At 37.2% G+C, this 22,770-nt stretch overlaps 1 protein-coding gene across 1 annotated transcript; it reads right to left on the reverse strand.

Moving 5' to 3' along the window:
* Nucleotides 1-5,415: 5,415 nt before the first annotated feature.
* On the reverse strand, nucleotides 5,416-22,576 carry rfx6 (regulatory factor X, 6). The gene is made up of 20 exons (XM_071467868.1): nucleotides 21,004-22,576; nucleotides 18,550-18,709; nucleotides 17,518-17,641; nucleotides 17,130-17,191; nucleotides 16,909-16,986; nucleotides 16,115-16,142; nucleotides 15,919-16,026; nucleotides 15,678-15,755; nucleotides 15,486-15,599; nucleotides 14,605-14,654; nucleotides 14,104-14,263; nucleotides 13,866-14,010; nucleotides 13,476-13,585; nucleotides 13,224-13,341; nucleotides 11,231-11,353; nucleotides 10,201-10,407; nucleotides 8,965-9,274; nucleotides 7,808-8,178; nucleotides 7,369-7,569; nucleotides 5,416-6,164 (listed from the first exon to the last, which is right to left on the reverse strand). The coding sequence occupies exons 1-20, from the start codon at nucleotides 21,167-21,169 to the stop codon at nucleotides 5,986-5,988; spliced, it is 2,892 nt and encodes a 963-aa protein (XP_071323969.1). The 5' UTR covers nucleotides 21,170-22,576; the 3' UTR covers nucleotides 5,416-5,985.
* Nucleotides 22,577-22,770: the final 194 nt, after the last annotated feature.

The raw sequence follows: 22,770 nt of genomic DNA on the forward strand, positions 1-22,770 counted from the left end.
TGAAAGCCACACATCAGCAATTTAAACTGCTTTTCTTAACTTACCTATGCCTCTAATATCATATTCCAGTAATTAGAAAATAATCTATAATCTATTGTATCAAATATATATTATATTTATATATATTTGTATAAATAATATGTGATTTAGAACTAACTAAATGCATATATTAAATTAAATGCATATATTAAAAGGGATCACACTTTGCAAACACTAGTTCACTTCTGTTTAAATTGACATTTTACCCAGTGTCCCAACTTTTTTAGAAACAGGGTTGTAATTCTGCTGAGAAAATTCTTCATTACAGTCACTAATTTAACCATCTTCTCACTCACCGTTCATTCATGCTTCATAGCACTGGCCTCTTATAAAACAATTACAAAAACAAGAGCTGCACTTGATCAAAATACGAGCTGCAGTTTGTCTAATCAGTTCTGTTCTCAGTGCTCAGTTCTGGGAGATTATTTCAGAAACCCAAAGTGCTGCAGGCTGCATTTCAACAAGAGAACGCCTGCACTGGGAATTCAAAAAGTTTGATTGAATGAAACATTGATCTTTGGCCTAAAATTCCACTTGAAGCTATTGCCTCATTGTGGAGACATAGCAGCTTAATGAATAGGCCAAAGAATGATGGAGACAATCCGGTCGTGTAGAAATATATCTTGTCAGTGAATATTCAGAATCGGCCTTAACTTTAATGGTTGTGGTGAGCAGATCAGCAGCAGTGAGGACTGCGGAAAGAATTTGTATCGATTTGTGACTTGTTGATAAGATTTAACCTTAAAAGGAGAAAGTGCACCAATTGTACAAAGTCTGTTTACAGGTGTTGGAGAGAACTATTTCATATGTGAATAGTATAAAAGTTGTATTACCAGATCTCTGCAGCCCACTCGACAGCTGCTCTAGGCTACATTATCCCTTACTAGCATAACAAACCCCCCAAAAAAGAAGAATGCATGTAATGAAAAAGATGATATCTCTGGTTCTGTTGCATCCATATTGAAACATTGGTGACCGCCAGTTCCCATCCCGCCAGTTCCCATCCACCCTCTCCAACCTCCTCCTAAGATAATATAACACTTTATTTTTTATTGAATTTGGGTGTTGGGGTGCTTGGGGCCACCTCCTCAGCCCACCAAGGCAAAGCAGTCTGGCTGAGTCTGGTTTAACATCTGCACTATCCTGCTGCACAGGATCTGTCATAATTAACTGTGTGCACAAGGCGACCTATGGGGTAATCTGTTTCTTTTATTTAATTCTAATTTACTCACTCTATGTTCCCCTTCATTAGAAAAAAATTGTAAATCTTATAGGACTTTTCAGACAGAAACAATCCAATTTATCTTGAATTAAATTAGCCCCCAATTTCTTTTTAAAAAAACATCCTAAGGTCTGGTTTTAGCTGCTTTAAATTTCATGTTTTAATGACTGAGCCTAAAAATAGTATCAAAAACACATTCGTACAATTATATTTTAGCATTATACCTAATGCATATATACTTATATAGCTTGGGGCCCATTTAATAGAGGAACTGGCAGATACTGAATTTGTTTTTGTTGTAATTAGTGTGCAAGTGTCAGATCGATGTGACTGACTTCTGATTGCAGGAAGTCTTTGCAGTGTAGGCTAAACCTCAGAAAACCTGATGTACTGAAACTCAAAAAAAGCAGTAAATCATTTTTCAGAACATTTTGTGAATGTAGACCTTGACTTTGCTGCACTGAAAGAGACTTTTCTGCAAACCAAACAAATCAACTTTTGTTTGGATCTGCTCTCTCTCTCTCTCTCTCTCTCTCTCTCTCTCTCTCTCTCTCCCTCTCCCTCCTCAGTACCCACAGGGTTTAATCACTCATGCCTCCAGCACTGATGGAGGTTTAATATGAGTTTGCTGCCCTCTGATGGACATCTAGAGACGTACAGCTTCAGTCAGGGGCAGGAAGAGTTTAAGTTTTTACCTCAACACAAAGAACTCTAAAGTTACATACAGTAAAGTATATGTTATACTGTAGTTATTATATTGTTTTGCTTTGTCCACCTCATGTTTATAAGTCATGACTCATCAGCAGATCAATGAGAGAAAAACAATGCAAATCCTACAGATTAGATGGATGTATTCACCACAAATACTCATTTAATGGTGCATTAGAAAAATGAAATGTTCATTAAATGTGAAAATTAATAATTCTATTTCCTTATTTTCATCTTTAATTTTCAGCTTTAAATTATTACTTTCTGTTTTTCTATTTGCTGATTCTGGATGACAATAGTAGTAAAATATTCTGTCGCACAATTAATTTGTCTCCTTCTTTTACAGCATTTAGTTTCCAATATCTCATTTGAAAAACAGACTTTGCCATTTGTATTTTGCCATCATAAGAGGCCAACACAAGAAACAGATGCTTTATTGAAATAAAATTAAATATTTTGTTTAAATTAATCTCTTCTTCTATTTCATAAACTTTTAATCACAATTTATTAAGATAAGCATAGTATAAAATAAAATAAAGTTGGTTTCAGTCAACTATCCTGCTATTATGGGTTGTTTCATGTTGTAAAAATGACCATAATGTACTTTCTTGTAGCAGATACAACAGTTAATTTGATATGTGAGGACCTGCACAGCCTGTATGACATTAAAACACACACACACACACACACACACACACACACACACACGCTCTAATGCAAAGTTCTGGTTAAACATTGGCCCAAAGTTTGCCTTCCGCCTTCTGTTGTTTTTACACTGAAGGTCCAGCAATTGTTGCGGGCATTATTGACTTAGTAATTAAAGTATTTTAACGTGGGGATTCTGTAATCATTACATATGCCACCATCTGTTCCTGTGCCGCTGCATGAGCACCTGAAATGGATTTTTCCTCCTGAGTAGATAACATATAAAAACCAATCAAGACGGGAGGAGGGAGTACGGCCACGTCACCACCATTCATCTTAAACAGTCAGAGTCATGACTCATTTTTTATTTTTATTTTTTATGATTCCTATCTATACTATGGATCTGACCACAGGGTCCCTGCATATCATCAATATAATGTATCTTCTTTTTTCTTTTTCCATAATAAGATTTCTTATTATATCAAACAGTCTATAACAATATGGAGACAATTTATTGACTTTTTTGAATGTTTGCTGAGTTCTTGAAAATGACAATACTGTAATGTTTGACATAAAGATAATGTATTATTATTCAGCAACAGTTATATAAGAATTGCAGTTTCTTTTTCTTTGTGTGTGTAGACCTTTCATAAGTGTAATTCTTGTATTAATATTGAAAAACCCAATAAATATATTTAGAAATAAAATAAAAATAAAATAAAAATAATGTTTTAATGCTTCAGATGCTACAAGAATAAAATCTTATTTAAACAGCAGAAATATGTTTATTTTTCAGTATAAATATCAGATTTAAAGATTAAATATCTTAGGTTTAAGAATATTTCTGTTGTGTACACTTACTTTTTTTTTTTACATGTTTGTCTTTCTTTTTTTTGTATATATGCATATCTTGATCTTTCATGTGATTTTCTTGTCTGTCTGTTGTCTATAATCTTTTTACTACTAAATTTTACTTTAAATTTTATTAAACATTATGCATATAATTGTAGTGTTTAGTAAAATAAAACACCAAAAATCTCTAAAAATCTCTTTGAATACAGCTCAGTCCCTGACAAGTAAATGGTTTTTTATTGAAACGTGTTTTGTCAGAGGAAACAGACCAAACAAACTGTGATGTTTGAATCTGCTTTGATCTTATACGGTTTTATGACGTCCCATCTGGTCCAGGTCTGACAAACTCAAGAGGAGAAATGTTTCCATGTTTTACCGACGTCGCCATGGTGTGACATTAAAAGCTTACTCACAGACTTCATCCACCACCCCTCCCTCCTCCCTCCAAGTATCTTTGTTGGTTCTCGTAACATTTTGTAAACACTGTTATCTCAGTCATATCTCACTCCATTGTGTCGCAGAGAAACCAAATAATTACAAATAAAAACCTCCCAACTTAAATTGTGCTTCCGTCCGCGAGTTCAGCCATTAAAGAGTCATGTGTTTAGTGGTTTGGCATGAGGTCTTTGAATCAGAGGAGATAAAGATTCTATTGGGTTCTATTATTGACTGAGAGTCAATCTGCTGCAGAGGCAGACAAAAGCAAGAACACAAACTGTTCTGCTCAGTATCTCCATTATCACAGTGAAAACATAAAGAGCCAAATATGCAACCAGCGGTAACATGGTAATAATCCAGGGAGACTTTGTGCAAATCCACTGTTACACATCTGTCTTACATAAGAGCTGCAGCAGCTACTGGAGACTCTTCGTTTATGATTCTAGGTGTAAATTACAGTCGGGATCTAAAGATGCCAGTGTAGGTCGCTCTGTCCTCCTCTTTGGTCGGAGCTTAAATATCTCAGCAAACATTAAATGGATTGTTGAGATGGTTTAGCCTGTAACCAGCTGTTTGACGGCAAAACAAAGTGATGAGCATATTCAAAATTTAGCACGCACTTAAAATGATATTAGCTTTTTTTGTAGGAATGTTTTTTGAAGTGGCTTAAACACATTTTTGCAGATGGCCCTGTCCACTGCAGCACATAGCTCAGCTTCTGTGCCGGTGCTGCTTCTCTCAACTGGGAGCTCATTAATCTGACTCCACTGCAGCTGATACACTGACTATAGAGAAGTACCTCACACAACCTCACGTCAAATAACCAAAATTATTACTTTAACATGCAAAACACTGTGACATGGTAAACTTTAAACCTGCTAAACAGCAGCATGTTAGCATTATCTCTGTGCTAATGTTAGCGTTTAGAGAAAAGCACCCAAATTTGGCACAAAACCTGTGCACTGACATATTTTCAATGTCAATTAATATGTTAATTGTTTAGCTTATAAAATGTCAGATAATTGTTAAACGTGCCTGTCAAAAGTTAATAAGCCTTTAAATCATTAGTTTTGTCCAACCAACTGTCCAATACAGAGGAAACCAGTAAATCCTCACACTGGAGAAGCTGAAAACAACAAATACTAAGTACTGTTAAGTTATTAAGTGTCTACACAGTCCCAGCCCTAAACCTTTTGTACTTAGAACTATGAGTCAGTAATGATTTTTACCCTGAGGATCAGACTGAGACTCATCAAGACAAAGAGTTCATAAACAAGTCTTCATAAAGAAACTGCATTAAAAAAAAAGTTCTCATCCCTGAAGACAAACTGTGTGTTTCTGCAGCATTCCTTGGCTCTGATCTGAGGTTTTATCTTATAAAACCTTCTATTTCAGTCTAGCAATACCTTCATGTTGCAGGTGTTCTGAATGAACAAGCTCGAGTTCAGTCTTTACACAATCTGATCAATGAATATACTGTATGTCTGAGAGCAGGTGTGCAGCAGCGCTTTGAGATTGTTTTCCACTTGTTGTGCAGACAGTTAAAAGCATGCCATTCTCACCTTTATTTACAAGAGCCTAGGCAGAGAAGAAATGGAGGCTTTCAGGCGTCATGTAAAAACAAAAGCATTTTTTTATTATTATCTCGAAACTGGAAAAATTACTCACTGAAAAATACAGTAGTGGATACAGAATAAAAACCTGTATCAGAGCCACTGTTGTCATAATTGGTATATTTTTAGGTAATTATCCATATTTTCATACAATAACATACTTTGCTCTTCTCTCTCTGGTACAATACAGAGGTGATTGAAACAATTGACAGGTGTTGAGTAGGATGTTTCCAGTTAAAACAGTCTTTACGTAAAGTTACTTCATGCAGGAGCATCTTAATCGCTTCCTCAGCCAAGGTTCATACTGTACCTCAGTTTGGACGTCCTGGGTTTGAGTGTCCTCGTCACCTGTCGTTCACCTCACTTGCTCCACTGTGCTCGGACCATCCGACAGCAATGGTGCATTCAGGTGGAAACCGGACTCCGAACTTCAGGGCTCGACTCGAGCGGGTGTTTGTGTTTTCAGCGTCACTGCACTCCTCCTGCGCCCATGAAGACAGTGTTGATGGGGGGCAGCGAGGACACCAGGTCCTGCACGTCTGAGGATGACGTCACACGCTGCTGAGACAACAGGGTTTCCTGCGAGGTGAACGGAGAGGGAACTCCAAACATGCAGGGAGCGGATCCCGACGAGGGGAGGGAATGATCTGAGGAGGAAACGACAGAAACGCACGTAACCATATACAAAATAAAAGACCTTAGATAAGAGCAGGTTTCCAAGTTTGAACTGTAAAGCTGCTGTTCAGATATATAGTATAGTTCTATAGTTAAAACATTATAAACAAATCAGGCAGAATTTTATTTTAATATTTACATCAAAAATTTGGGCAAAAGTTTTAGAACATCTCCTTTTTTCCTGTTGTTATCATTTACATTTATGTAGTTTATTTTTTCAGTTAAATTAAAGCAAAAAACAAAATGCAATCATTGAACTTTTGTTAGTTTAACTAAATTTAATTTACATGTTTGACCATACACACTCATAATTAATTCTTTCTACTACAGATAATCAAATATTATTCAGGAACTTAGTCCCAACATTGTTGCAGAAGTCGTCATTAATGTGTTGCACTTGAAAAACAGAGGGTTTGTAAATCATCACCTGCAGGAATTGTTTGCATTAACTTTCAAAGCTTCATTTAATTTCACTGCTGCAGCAAAGCTGGAAATTCACCAATGTCTTAATCCCTGAAAATGCCTGTTTCTATTAAATCTACATGACTTTTCAGTTTGTTGTGACTTTATTTCTTTCCTTTGTTTTTACTTTATGCAGTTTACAGCTTATCTTTGTACTAATTAAAGTTATTTGCTTAAAGCAGAACTTTTGAGTGGTAATGTAATTTTTTTAATCTGCTCCCAGTTTATCACATGTTATGTGTGCAATCAGTTTGTACAATGTTCCTAAATATCTTTTATAAAAATCTTGAATTTTTGTTGCCAGTACACTGATGAATTGTGTGGCTGAAGTGTGTGCAATTTTCCGGACAGTTTTATGTTGCCAGTTTTAAAAGAAAACCACATACAAAGGAACTTTTTTTTTTTTTTAAATTACACCCTGTTGCCAGTTTTCTAAAGAGAAAAGAAAAATTGCTTCTTTTTATTTTCTTTCCTCTCATTTTGATTGTCTTCTGCAATTGTGTGGCACATGGACTGATTCTTATTCTTTTAAAATCATGGTCTTCCCAGTCACTAAAGATGGGGATCTTTTAAGAAGAACAAATAAAGTCACAAATAAATAAATCTAATCTTTTTGTGTTAATAGTGTCTGTGGTGACAGGAGTGGGGGGGTTACTGTGACTGTGATGGATTACACAGGCAGCTCCCGTCACTCCTGCATGTTTTCCCACTGACCTGCTCCGGGTTCTGCCTCTGTGAAAAAGGCTCCCGTTGTTTTCCGTCCAGGCTCGTCCAGGATGTTGAGCGGATCGTGGACTTCAGAGTACGCTGAGGAGAAGGGACGCAGACTGCTGACGCTGCTGATGACGGACACATGCTGGTCAACCAGTGATGTCATCCGCTGGCTGTCCAGGTAACCGCTGTTGCCATAGTAACCTGTCAGAGGAGGAAAGTTTGGAAATGAGCTCCTGTTTTCCAAGAACTGTGTTAATAACCTGGTTTGGTTTGTGCTCATAGAACAGTGGAACCTGAGTAACAAGAAAAATGTTTGATATCAGTGCAAAATCTGGGAACCTGAGAATTTAAAATAAAGTTCTGTGGGACCCACCAGATAATCCAGCAAAGGTAAAGGGGCTAATTTCTACATTAATGCCACAGTCTGAACCATCCTTACCACTATGTCCTGTGGCAGTGAACGTCTGACCCTGACACCCACCACCCGAGGGGTTCAGTCCAGCCCCCACGAAGCCGAATCCCTCAGCTGAGTCCAGAATCTGAGCTGCAGTCTGAGCGTCCAGCCCCTGTTCGGCCTGAACGGCGTCTGAACCTGAACTGTAGCTGGATGTGGGTCGGACTGCGGAGGCATAAGGTGTCAGCGAGCAGTTAGTGCTGCTGGACGAGTGATGGACAGATGGAGGAGGATGGTTGTAGAACAAGTCCTTCGTCAGCTGCTGGTCATTAAAAGAGGGGTAACGAGAGAGGTGGTAGGCCAGGGATGAAGCCTGAGACTGAACTGAGGCCAGACACTGATTCTGGGTCTGAGGTCTGAAATATAGAGTTAAACAAATCTTCAGACGTTATAATAACAACAGGAGATTTTTTACATAATGTCAATATGCTACAAGACTCAATCAAAAGATCAGTATTTACAAATGACACCAACTCCAATGAGTTTTTTTTCTGCAGGTTGTTAAACATTTTTTAAATACAGAACATTTTAATTTTAAACAATATTTTGGAAAATTTTATTCTAATATTTTGTATTTTAAAACTGTACTGCTTCAAGACAAAAAAAAAGAAGAATATAAACATTCAGTTTGTGATATTTTTTAAAGCTGGACATCAAAACACTTTACTTGTTTGGAATATTATATAAATTACAGAAATAAGAAAAGAGCCAGACTTTGGTCCCACAATTACATTTTTGATTTTTATGGGAAATTAAGGAGAATAACTTTACAAAACTTGAGGCCTTAGGAAGCTGGTAAATTGTTAAAATATTAATGTAATAGCACAGAGGTTCTAATGGTGATCCATATATTTAATGAATAATGGCCATAAACATCATAAATGTTTTGGTTTTTTTTATGTACAAAGAATCTTATCAAAAAGGTTATTTTATAATCCTATCAGGGTAAGAGCTATCCATTATCCTATACAATTATTATCTATTTTGTCGTCATTATTATATTGTTCATCATATTAGAGACAATGTATCTCATTTGTCATTATTATTATTTGTCTTCGTCTCAGTCTCAGTAATACCACATACGTGTCAGTAAAGCAGTACATGAATTATTAATTAATATATAACATGATATAAAAGCTGACCTGAGTGCAGGCTGGTAGTTTGAGGTTGAGGAGCTGCTGCCTGGAGGGAAGTAACTAGAGCTGGTCTGAGGTAAGCAGTGGTACAGGGTCTCCGGGTAGGAAGAGCAGGGACTGGGCTGGGTCATTGCACTGAGAGCGGAGAGGCAGGAGGAAGAGGAGGTCGGGCATGTGGAGGAAGAACAGGAAGACGTCAGGAGTCTGCCCGCCATGGGCCCCTGGTTGATGACGGAGCCTCGGTGCACTAATGCCGCTGGAGAGATGGGGGGCGTCATGAGGGGGCCGCTGACCTGAGAGAAGTCCATCTGACCACCTGTGTGGGGGTTTGAGAGGGAAACAGAGATAATACAGTCTAGAATAAACTCATAAAGACAGGGAATAGTAAAAACAGTAAAAACAGTAAAACAGCAAACAGTAAGAGTAAACAATTTAGTGATTTTCTTTAAGGGAAACATTCTTGCTATTGCTACACAGCCAATGTTTTAACATCTTTTTAATATCAAACTTCAGTCTTTTACTTATCAAGACCTGTCTGCAGTGATGGAAAGCAACCCTTTTATTTTGTTTTTATTTCACTTCTTTTCTTCTATTGATGTTACCATGCTAACCAGCTATCTCCGGCCCAGCAGGCCTGTCTTTGTCACTTTCCGATACCGAGTCACTGCTGTGTCCAGTCTGTGCTGAAGAAGAGGCGCTGCTCAGAGGGTGTGTCATTACCTCTCACCTTGTTATCTCAAGACCGGTAAGTAAACAGCTGTTAATGCTAATGTTAGCTATGTTGCAATAATAAAACCTACAAATAGCTCATTTAGCTCCTTTAGCTACTTTAGTTCTCAGATCAGAACAAGCTCATATGGGGCCTTTTAAATGTAATAACAAAGCACTTCTTTTGTCATTTTCAGTTTGGAGACAGTTGGTGCTGCCAACGTGGAAAGTTGTCCAGTGCAGTGATATTAACAACAATAAGTGTAGAAGAAGAAACACAATTCCATCTGGTTTCATATGTGTCAAGGACTTAATAAGAAGTGAAAAAGAAATGTGATGACAACTTGTGTTTATAATTTGAACACATCCAAGATGGTGGTGATGGATAGTTATGACAAGGTCTTTTATCATCACTCATTATCTTCAGTGTAAAGACCTCAAGGACCAAAGGACACAGATATTAGTGGATCTAATCTGATAACTTTATAAAGTTTAAATAAAATATTTTAGTCAGCAAACAAATTTTTCTTTTACCTGAAACTGTGAAACCAGCAGCATCTGTCCCCTGGTAAACGACCGTGCTCGTCTCCAGACTCTGCTGCTGATTGGTGGACAGAGACATATAGGCATGTTCTCCCAGAGACTCGTTCTTCACCGATTGGTCATTGGCAGCATTGGCCTTGTTGCGATTGGCAAGAAAGCAGGAACTAGGCGAAGCCATGAGCGCCGCTTTACTGGCGTCTGAAAGTAAAAAGAGTAACGTCACGTCATTAATAACAACATCTGCTAAAACTCACTAAACAAGGGACAGTTTCGGCCATATTGTTGATGCTGCTTTATTATTGAACTGCATGACCCTCTGTATTTTATTGTATGTGGGACACTACTGTAATAATGGTGATAGATAAACCTGGAATGACATCAATCATTCACATTCTGTAATATGAATAATTTCTGGTGAATACAATTATAATGCTCCCAACATTAACCATTTTAAATCAGACTTAAAAAGATTTTTTATTCATTTCCACTTTAATTTCCTTTATTAAACTTGAAGCAATTAATTACTGCAATGAAAATGCACTGTGTCTATTACTTTTGACCCTTCTTAGTTTAATTAACTTCATATATTTTCTACTTTAATTTTATTTTTCCCCTTTGCTTGTCTTTAAATGATGCTTTCCCAAATTCCCAAGTCTTTTGTGAAGCAACTTTAATATCCTCTGTGTTTGAAAGCTGTAATTTAAATGAACTTGACCTGCATATAAAGTACTGTTAATTGAGACAGTTACCATTGTATTTGTATTTTTTTACAACTGTTCCATATCTTGTGCAACAAATACAGTAATTTCAATATTCATATCATAATATGGAATATTTTTTTCTATTTCTAACAATTACTGTCATCTTTGAAGATTGGTAACAATATGTATGTCAATGTATTCTCTGTCTCTGATCACAATATGAGCTAAGCGACCCATAGACATGAATTGCAATTTGCTGGATGTACAGTATGTGAGCAGTTACATTTTTCCAGGTGTTAGTCTGTTCTGATGCCTGATACCTGCATTTTTCATGTATTTGTCCAGCAGGTTCTGCAGATCCTGCTCCTTGTCGTTGTTAAACTGAGTCTCCAGAGCCAACAGGATGTACTCGTCTAACAGCATCCTGACCAGATGGAAGGAACCTGCCGACGCCAAAACACAAATGTGAAACAGGTCATCGAGGAAGATTTGTGCCGACTCCTGCTCAGCTCTCACTTGAAGATTCCTCTGTTTGACCTCTGGGGTCGAGCTGCTCTTTGTTTGACCTGCAGGGTCACAGGTTTCAAACCTTCTGTGTTTGAGCTTTACTGTGCCCTCAGAGAGCAACCCAACAAATGGCCAGTGTTTATTCACTACATGCAGTCTGTGCGCATGTGTTTGAACAGAGAGCACGCGACCCTCAGATAAGACTTTGTTTAATCAAGGTGAGTCTGGCCATTACTATTTATGGCACTATTGTAGCAATCTGCTCCGAGCTGGCTTGTATTAGCTTTGTGTTTGTGTGTGTGTGTGTGTTTGTGTGTGTGTGTGTGTGTGTGTGTGTGTGTGGTCAAACCCTCCTGTGGACTGAATAATGGAGAAGAAATGAGCACAAAATTAATTAGCTGAGTGACACTAATATCAAAAATAATAACCACCATGTTGTCATTAAGCTCAGTATGGTTTATAAGTCGTTTTTTATTGGTGCCTGATTAACTGTGGTGCTGCATTGTAATCAGTCCTGTTCATACTGCTAACACTACATTTCCCATAAGCTCTGTCGTGTCTTGTCCCCGCTCCCTTGGTATATTTGATTTAAAGGGAGAATAATGTAAAAACTATTCAGCAGGTTTGCTTCTGTTTGTCTGGTAAGAAAACAAATCTTTTCCGGCTTTGTGCTGTAAAACATTAACCTCCTGGGCTATAAAGCAACACAGCAGATTCCACAGTAAATGATTGTAAACACCAGACATTATAGTGATGATTATTCCGGTTTAAACCACTTTTATTTAAGTTTATGTAATGGGGTAATTATGTTTTGGTGTCAAAATGATACAAATGCAAATGTCTGGTCTCCCCAAGTTTAGCAACCCAAGCAACTAAAGAGCGACTGTGCCGTAAACTTTGCACAAATATTGTCTGTCATCATATATCAAAGGATATCAACATAACATAAAGTTTGCCTGACATTAGCTTATCACTAGACATTACCTAAAATACATTGATTACTCATTGTGTCTTTATCAGAGCTTTATGACACTCTTGTGAATATTCCCTCTCTGTTTTGTGTCATGTCCAAAGATCAGATTAGGGCTGTAACTAACTCTGAGGAAATCGGCTGAGTATTTGCTCAGACAATCCATACAGGTGTCAGAGTCTGACGCTTCCTAAATACATTGTTTTGTTTACGGTGAGATTAAAGTGAGAAAAGCTGAAAATCCACACATCTGAGAAGCTGGAACAAGAGATGATTATAGTTCCGACACTGGATTAAAGTTTCACTGTGCTATGGAGAAGCAGTGGGTTCAGTTTGTTTGTGCACCAGTTTGACCTCTTATGTGCAGAGGTGCAGCTTTTGAACAGGCAAGGCAGGCAACTGCTTGGGGCCCAGGACAATTAGGGGGCCCCCAAGGGCTGACAAACTGTACTCCACGGCAATGTCTCAAAATGAGACTTTCTCCCCCTTAAACAGCCAATGGATGATTTGTAACGACATCTCAGTAGGAAACCTCCCTAAAGGGGATTTCTGTGTTTACGAGCACTGGCTTTATGATGTGGGTGATTTGCAATATAGTCATTTATTTAGGTTTTTATTGTTCATTTTAATATATATTTTGAAAATTACATGGTTTCCATGTTCTTCATAATCATATTTTGAATGTTCTACTAATGTGAACGTTTAAAATTTTTTTAAAAATTTCATTTTTTATTTATAACATGATGGTGATGAATGCTGATTGGAGGGGTAATTTATTGCCTAGCCCCCCACCGGACTCTTAAATTGCCACCTCTCATTTGTGAAGGTTTTCTTACCAAAGCTGGAGGCGTTGTTGAGTGTGAGGTTGTGCATCACTCTGGCGCCAAAGAAACTCCACCTGAGCAGGAAATCCTGAGCTCGCTTCTTCACCGATCGACCGCTCTGCTTCCCGGGCTTAGCAGAGAGAAAGAAAGGGCCAAACAGAGAAAAAAAAAAAGAAGTGTGGTTGCACAACAGGACATTTACAAGACCACGCAGTGTGTCCACACAAGTGCGAGTACACACAGAGGCAGGTGAACAGCTGTTACCTTGATGACTTTATGCTCCACGACAGAATCCAACCACTCGATGAAGGACTCCACTGTGGCGTTCTTCCTCAGCAGCTCCTTCAGCTCCTGAAAGACAGTGATGGAGTCGTCTGGAGAAAAGAAAGAAGAAGACCTCAGGAGGAGTCAAGCAGCCTCTTTATTCTCATTTATATTAGAGCAGCTGAATCAGCTGATGGTTGTTTCTTTAATACAGTAAAAAAGCAGGACGAATGCATCAGATCAGAATACGGCTTCGCTGACATGAATCATCTAACATTGACCTTTTATTAAAAATAGAATATATAATTATTTTCTTCCCCAGTTATGATGATTTCCGTTGTATTAATTTCAGAAGATATGAGCTACACCATCTCTCAGTGGTTGTCTTACACTCAGAGTAGATGTCTGGATCCTGGTCTCCTGCAGCGTTTATGCTGAGCAGAGGCTGCGAGCTGATGCTGCTGAGATCCACGTTATCGATATCCAACACCATGCTGGTGACCACAGCCTGGTCAAACAGCGCCGGACGGGCTATCTGGAATAACAGACAGGTGAAAACCGGCCTCAAGAATCATGATTGTATTTGTGCTATAATCTGCACAGTCTCTTCCTCAGTAAATGTTGGCACCTGTGCCAGGTGTAAGAAGGAGGTCTGTCTCTTCAGGGAGGAGACAAAGCGGCGTGCAATGGGGAGTTTCTTGGCTGCAAGGCACTCTGGGAGGTTTTCCAAGGAGGAGGCCAGCCAGTGCTCCCAGTGTTTGGCAAAGTTGCGGATATCTGCCAACAGACTGGTGACAAAACATTCACACACATCAGACGTCCTCTCAAATTGTATTATTGTTGCTACAATTAACTTTTGGGTGAGACCGGACTTGTTTATGGTCCAAAACTACAACATTAAGATCCAGGTTTCAAACTGGGCTAAATCTAAATACTATAAGAATTTCCTCTAATGTTTATTTTTTTTCCAGGAGAGGATTTTATAGGAAATGTTGCTCTATTTTTTTAGCACCAGGAACATGGATACCAGTGGTGTTACAAAGAGACTCATTTTTGTATCACATGAACATCACAGCTGATTTGACGATAACACATCAAGTGAATGTGAGGTGAAGTTGAAGTAACAAACCTTTCGGGCATCTCCTGCATCGTGGCAGGGATCAGAACATCTGTTAAAACCTGAGAAAAGAAAGGGTTCATGAGTTAAACAGAGCAACACACTGTGAATCCACACAGTTATCAGTGAGCCAGAGAGAAGAACACGATCTGTCCTCATTCATATCATTCATAAAAACATTCACAAAAAACATACAGTAGGCTCCAGTACATTTAAATGGATACTAATTTGAATTTAGGGGGTGTAATTCTCTCTTTAGCTTTCTATTGAGCTACATTTATCTTTCCTTCTTGCAGTAGAAAGCCTTCTAAGTGTTTGAGAGTTGCTAGTTCTGAAGAATTAAAGACCCTGAGTGATGAATCGAATCTGTTCTGATGAGAAGGACACGACAGAATTCTTTTGTTGAGCTTCCTTCAAAATGCTCGCTTTTAAGATCAAGAACATTTAATTAGGACAGACACTTTGAGCTCATAGAAATTGGGATTGAACCAGGACGCTTTCATTTATAAGAAAAAGAATCCAGTTACCAGGGCACACTGCTAGCCAACCACTCCCTGAGCTTTCTGAATAAAGTCTGGATAAATACTATGTGCAGGATTTCAGCTTCTGACTTAAAGACTATTTGCAAGTGGAGTTCAGGCCTTTAAATAATTAAACTGGTCAAAAATAACAGGTGCTAAACTTAAAAACTACAAGATTTTAGTGCAAAAGAACAATTAAAATAAACACATCTTCATGATTTATATTAATAGTGAGCACATTCAAAATATTGTGAATTTGCTTGCTTGAAATCCTGATGTTGGGGAGATATGAAACTAAATAGGAATTTAACTGTCTGAGAGACTTTTTGCACTTGTGGGAATAAAACTGCAGCAACTGTATTTAATATCAACCTTATAGAGAATGGAGTCGCAGACGCAGAAGATGTCGACTATGACAGGGTTTTCCAGCAGCGGCAGCAGGTGGTCAGGCATCCCCTGCCAGAAGTGGAGCAGAAAATTCTGGATCTGAAACAAAACGTTCGAAGAGCTGCATCAGTTTGAGTTTGATGGTGAACTGTTTTTAATTATCACCTCAATTATCACCTCCTCGAAGTTGACATTAATGGCGTTGTCCAGGATGCACTGGCAGTGTGTTTTATACATCATGATCAGAGTGTCCACCTGCATCGGAAAATAAAGATCTGACATGAAATTAACTCAAAAACAGAAAAGAGCCACTGGAAATTCAGAGAACAGACAGAAAAGCGAATTGTTTTTTCTTTATAATAAATATGCATTGTATACTTTGTGTGTTAAAATGAATGTTACACAATTTATCGCAGACCTTTTCTCTGGAGATGTTTCCCTGCAGCAGAAGATGCTGAGCGTTGGGGAAGTCTGGGAGCAGAGTTCCAGTTTTCGAGCTCAGAGAGTATTTCCTGGTGAAACCTCCCTGAAACACACAGTCTGTGTTAAACACTTGTTTAGTTGATCCTGATAATATTGTTTTAATTTGAGTAAATATAATCCCTTCTTTTTACCTCATTCTTGAGTTTACTCCCTGAAAATCTGCGATCAAAGAGAAATAGATTTGATCTTGATCAAATGTTTCATCAGCAGGAATTTAAAATTACAAATATATCATGTTTGGGTTGAAAAAACTTAACTCACACAAAAACACACATGATACAAGGCAACATGTCAGGTGTGAAGAGTCAAATATGAGCAAGAATTAACGATCTAATAACCATGTATTACTATGTGTTGCTTTTAGAGAACGAAAAAAAAACAGTTTTTTGTGTAATTAGTGTAATGCTTTTCCAGATTCATTCCACATGGACTAAACAGAAGGAATGAGTTTTTAGCATGTGTACTCAAAGTGCAGCAGATAATTTAAAGAACAAAACATCACTGTTATCTGCAAAGAGTACGATAAAACTGCCAAAATATAACCACTGTGCATTACTGATGCACAAACAATACAGTACCAAATATGGACACACAGTATAATATGCAAAGAAGAAGAAGGAGGAACCAGAAGAATTGGAAAAAGAGGAGGAAGAAGAAAGAAGAAGAAGAAAAGGAAGAGGGGGAATAAGTAGAAAGAGAGGAATAAAAAGAAGGAGAAATGTACAGAAGGAAGAAGAAGGCGAAGGAGGAAATATGGAAAGGAAATATGAAGAAGAGGAGGAGGAAGAAGAAGAATAGGAAGGATGGGAAGAAGAAGAAGAAGAAGAAGAAGAAGAAGAAGAGGAAGGATGGGAAGAAGAAGAAGAAGAAGAAGAAGAAGAAGAAGAAGAAGAAGAGGACAGGACTATATCATGTTAAATGTCACCTGGTCAGACCTTTCCCAGAATACACAGAGTGATAGTAAGCGCTGCTCTCTTTGATGCCGATCCCATAGTAATGATATCTATTAAATGTTAATGAGATTGATCATCAAGTGCAAGTGATTACAGATAAATGATTTTATTAAAATTAAACTGTACAACAAAATTTTGGAGCTGTGAGCTACATGACAACTGTTTTACAAAAACTCAATATATGAAGGTGTACTTGGAGTGTCCCCTGGTTCCGAGTCTTCTTGTTGTCAGAAGAGGAAACTTCTGTCGGATCGTCTGACGAGAAGAGGACACACAAAGTTCTGGTTAATTCAGCTCTGTCGGACAATGTCACAAAGGAAACTATTATTTTCATATCAGATGTAAATGTTGTACGTCAGTCATCTGATCACTGTCACTGTGTCAATATAATGTTTCTATGGTGCCTTTATGATGTAATGTATGTAATGTCTATAATTTCTACTGTAACTACTGTTGTGTTTTTGGACATATGTGGAATAAACCTTCATATGCATGTTTTTTAATACAACTACCAAGAGCATTGAAAAAACTGTAAAAAAGCACACACACACACACACACACACACACACACACACACACACCTTTCCAAATGTTGCAGCACAGGCCGGCTCCAGTTTCTCTTTCCTGCAGAAGTCCAGATAGTGGGCGTAGAGGATACATCGAGGAAGACACACTCCTTCACACACTATGTAATTCTCCTCCAGCCTGTTGACACATTAGTGAGAAAATACCTCACTAACACAACAATGCATGAGATGTCCTCTGAATACAGTTAATGGAAACAGTCACATTCTTGCTCTGCAACAGAGATAAAACAAAAAAAAAGAAGACATAACAGGAAGAGCAAATTTGACTCAGATGTACTGAACAGAGTAAATGCATAAAAACCATCTGGTTGCCAATTGTTAAAGGTCCAAAAGTGGAAGAAGGAGTCATTTCATGTTGAAATTTTTGTCTGGTTTAAGAAACATTAGCTACAAGGAAAGATAGTTAAAAAGTAAAAGTAGCAATATCACTCTGTATCAATGCTCGATTACAAGTAAAAGTCCTTCATTCAAAACTATATAAAAATAAAAGTATTTTAATATAAAAGTTAAAGTTCCCACTATGCAGGCTGACTTGCTCTGTCAGTGTTTCTTATATATTATATCAATAGATACTTATTACTGATGCATTCACATGTGAACAGCACTGTACTGCAGTGGAGAGCTTGAGTAAATGTATTTAATAGCGGCCGTGGCTCAGGCAGTAGAGCAGAACGTCCACCAATCAGAAAGTTAGTGGTTTGATCTCTGGCTCCTCTGATTGTCGAAGTGTCCTGAACCCCAAATTACCTCTTGATGGCTGTTCCATCAGTGTATGTGTATGTGTATGTGTGTGTGTGTGTGTGTGTGTGTGTGTGTGTGTGTGTGTGTGTGTAGATGTAAGTGCTGCATGACTGTGTGTGATTGTGGTTTATACATTGTAAAGCGCTTTGAGTGGTCGATGAGACTGGGAAAGTGCTTTCCAAGGCTTTCTGTAAATCTGCCTGTAGATACTATGTCGCCTGTGTAAGTATGGATTTTAATATTCCTGTCCTGAGGCAGTGTGCAGGCTGCCTGCCGTGCTCTTACCACTGTAGAGTGAGCTGCGTCTGTTTCTTCTTGTCTTTGATGATCTGACTGATGGTCTTCCTGGACGAGGAGATGCTCTGTTTGATGGTCAGGTCTTGGTTAAAGTCCACCAGATCCTGGTCTTCTTCAGAGGATGGCGTCTCATTACTGTCCTCAGCTTCTGAGAAAACATACAGACAAATACAACACACGGTTCATGGGAGGAGACAGATGCAATTTTCATCTTCACTTCACTATAGTCTTTTCCCCCTATTAACATTTAAAAAAAGGGGAACAAAACATGAGGTTTCTCACTGGGAAAAGACACATGTTGACATGCAGAATATCCTGCAGATTAAAGCAGAATCTAGACCTTAAATCCTTATATAATTTGATTTGTTTTTAATATGGTTTACACAGATACAGGTCACTGTCTAAGGGAGATAGGAACAGTTGCATAAAGGCTTAGAGAGTTTGTGGACATCCATTGGAAAGATGGCAGTTAAAAAACAATGGCCAAAAATTAAAAGAATCTGTCTTAAAAATGTAATGTAAATATTTCTCACTGTTTTTTTTTTCTTTCTCACTAATAAAATATTTTACATTTCACTGTCAGATTTATTCCAGTTTTTTCCATTTGTTCAGGTGAGACTGAAGAAGAAGAAGAAGAAGAAGAAGAAGAAGAAGAAGAAGAAGAAGAAGAAGAAATTAGTTTGAAGTTTTTCTTATCTCACTGCTGGAGGACAGTGTCCAAAGCAGAGCTGTTTTTGTGCTTTCCCGACCTTGAGAGAGTGATTTGAGCTTTCATATATCGCTTCACTTCGATTGCTACTGGTGTGCTTGCGCAGTTAACAATGAACTGTGGGAGTAAAGTTAAAGCAATCAAATAATGGTCTATTATTTTCTGAAGGGTGCCAGAACAGCTATTCAAATATGTGTGCTATACTGTAACTTCATTTCAACTTGTTATTGACAAAATAACAAGAATGTCTTAATTGCTTTTTTGGTCTCACAGAGTTTTTTTCTAGAGAATGTCTCTCCTGGAAAAACTGGAATAAGGGAAACTCCACAAACCTGAACGCTATTAAATTAATGTCACAATGATAAAAACGACGAAAATAATTACTACAATAACTAAACATCTAACAAGCCAAATTCATTAGAATCCACCACTCATTTAGAAACAGCAGAAAAATACATATGTTATTGTTACTAACATTTTATTTTATTTTATTTTACTTGTTGGTAACATTTTGTGTTAAATGCAGTAATTTGCTTCAAAACCACACAAACCCTCAGCACGTCCGCCATTGAAACTACAATAAATTAGAAAATAAATAAATAAAAATAATAACACAAAATTGTATGTGAATCATGGAGGCTCAACAATATGTTTGCATTGTCCTGTAATTTCCAAACTAAGTAACATCTAATAATTTCTTAGCCTGCATTGAAAATAGAAATAAATAGAATAAACTAAGGAAAAATAATTGTTGGTAGAAATAGTGAAAAACAGTACAACCGAATGAGTGAATGAGAAAGAATACACTGAACTACTTTAATCCTCATAACTGCTCATTTTAACCACTAATCAGTGAAGTCTAAATGTTAATCAGAAGTTTCATCCATCAATTTGGAAAAGTTTCACATCTCACAGTTGGAATATTTTGGTTACTGCCTAAATACAGTATATTTCAGATATTTAATAACACTAAAATTAAGAATATGGAGTATGTATACCTCCTTTTTTTTTTTTTTTTAAATGTATTTCAAAATCTTTGGTTGATGACTGTGAAAAGTAGAAGATTATATCTTATTAATTTTTTGTGGCAAAATAAGTTTAGCATAAAAATAAAATTGATGAAAACAGGTGGAATTAAATTGCAAACCAACCGACATCTGCAGATGATTCACATTAAGCCACAAAATCTATGGATAAAATATTCCAAAGATTCCACTGTCAGACTGAATTAGTTTTATTCATCTGAGCCTTCTCTCTTTACTGATGCTTTTATTTTAGCCATTTACAAATTAGACCATCACTCCTATTTCTGTGTCATCATCATCATCATCATCATCATCATCATCATCATCATCATCATCATATTCACATTTGTGGGGCAAAAAGTTTGAGGAAAAAATGAACGTTATGTTGCTGTCAGTTCAATGAACCATGTAGCTTTAGCACCACCACATGGTTGATTAGTGTTACTTTTAATACCTGAGCAGATCTGGAATCTGTCCACAGAAAAACGTCCAGATTTAAAGACCTTGAGCAGAAGTTATGTTAAGAAAACAGGAGATAAAAAAGATAGAGAATATAAGAGCGATCATAACAATATAAAATAAAATCTGATCCCTATTTTTCTGAACCCCCAACATGAATAACACAACATTGACCGTGTGTGTGTGTGTGTGTGTGTGTGTGTGTGTGTGTGTGTGTGTGTGTGTGTGTGTGTGTGGTTGCTGCTTTACCTGATTTAATCCCAGAATCATCCTCCTGAGTAAAATGTGTCCTTCCATTAAAATCTCTGTGTGTTTCCTCTGGTGAGCTGCACAAAGTCTTGGTGATAGAGTGAATAAGAAACACTCCATCTCTGCCTGAACTCTCACTGCTGCGTTTCATCGGCATCATGAACATCAGATTTTAAAAGTTAACCACAGACGAAGAGGAAAAAGAAGAAAACTGAGGTCACTCTGCTGTGGAAAAAAACACAAACCACTGCAGACCATTTGTCCTGAAAGACTGTGAACCTGCTCCGCACACACATGAATCCTTAAACACTGTTTGCTGATCCCTCTATCACACACAAGTCCAGGAGAAGATCACCAACACCAGCTCCAGCATTTTGCTCAGTTCATACCAGCTTCAAACAAAAATGGAAAAACTCTCTGTGCTGTTGATAGACCTGACAGAGCCACCTCAGACTAATAAAGCTGTGCCGTGGGAAGGCAGAGCTAATGAAGCCGTGGATGCATTCATCATATTTACAGAAGACTGGAGATAATCCAAGTTATTAATGATTAACAGAAAAACCCTCATCCATCTGTCCATCCATCCATCCTGCCTCCCACAGTCAGCTGGCCCTTTATTTAAACGTACATACACATAAAAGCTTAAAGGGGTTTAAGTCAGAATTGAAAACTCAAATATCTGTATATGTATGTTGGTTTCATATTATTGTGTGACACTTGTATTAGCCTACATAGGGTTCATTTTAAACAATAATCAAAATAAAATACCTATGAACACTTTGAAGATTTTTGTGTCAAATATGTCAATGAAAACGCAGAAGGTAAAAAAAAAAATGCATCTTGTATTCAGTCTTCTAAACAACTGCTGATTCATGTAAACTCTTCTTCCTCTCTGGTGTTATTTCAGCAAATATCTTTCAAAGTTTTAACCTGTCAAAATATTGAATTTGTTCGGTGCAGTACATCTGAAGTGTGTCCTGTATGTCATTGTGCTGATCTCTCTTTAATGGAATATTTCACATTTCACTTTAATACTTATTTCAGTTTCTCCCTCAAGGTTTTTTTCTTATAAAATCTGCTGCTTTTATTTAATATTTGGTTCGATGAGAATGAAGAAGAAGAAATTAGTTGGAAATCTTGTTTTCTCCACTCGAGGACTCTTTTTTTGTTTGTTTGTTTTTCTGACCTTGAAAAACTAATTTGTGCTTTCAGTTATCACTTAACTAAGATTTCTAAGTTTCATGTTTTGTAAGACATCAAGAAAGAAAATCAAATACCCTCTCCAGAAGGACAGAATGCACATTAGGATTTGGCATGTTTTAAATCAATCATGATATTGATATGGATATTTTCCTGTTCTTATATACACACAGAATCAAACTATACTTACTGAGGTATAAAGATCAAAATATTTAATGTAATGGATTAAAATAGACTGTGCTCCAATGTTATGCATCTAACACAAACCAATAAATAACTAATTTTGGTTTTGAATTTAACACTTTGCTTTATGTTTTGTGCATCATCTCAAAATTTCAAGACCTTTAATGATCATAAATTAGACTTTTATGACATTTTTTGGCCTTTAATTTTAAAAATCTAATTTAAGACCTTTAATCATGAATAACACATTTTAAAGCATGGAATTTTAAAATGTAATTTAAGACCTTTTAGACTTTAGACGACATTAAAAAACAATATCATAAATATGGCATTTTAAGACATTTTATGGCCTTACGTAAAGTAAATAAATAAATAAATGATCAA

Source organism: Trachinotus anak, unplaced genomic scaffold (genome assembly GCF_046630095.1).
Source record: "Trachinotus anak isolate AG129_WGS33_773 ecotype Australia unplaced genomic scaffold, CSIRO_AGI_Tana_v1 ptg000031l, whole genome shotgun sequence".
Taxonomy (NCBI): domain Eukaryota; kingdom Metazoa; phylum Chordata; class Actinopteri; order Carangiformes; family Carangidae; genus Trachinotus; species Trachinotus anak.

Bases quoted from the DNA above. Each gene is read 5' to 3' on its own strand.
- rfx6 (XM_071467868.1), bottom strand. From the start codon at position 21,169: ATGTTCATGATGCCGATGAAACGCAGCAGTGAGAGTTCAGGCAGAGAT. The intron at 16,027-16,114 runs GTAAAAAGAAGG...TGTGTGTTTCAG, and splicing joins GGAGTAAACTCAAGAATGAG to GGAGGTTTCACCAGGAAATA. The intron at 6,165-7,368 runs GTCAGTGGGAAA...TTTCCTCCTCAG, and splicing joins AGAGGCAGAACCCGGAGCAG to ATCATTCCCTCCCCTCGTCG.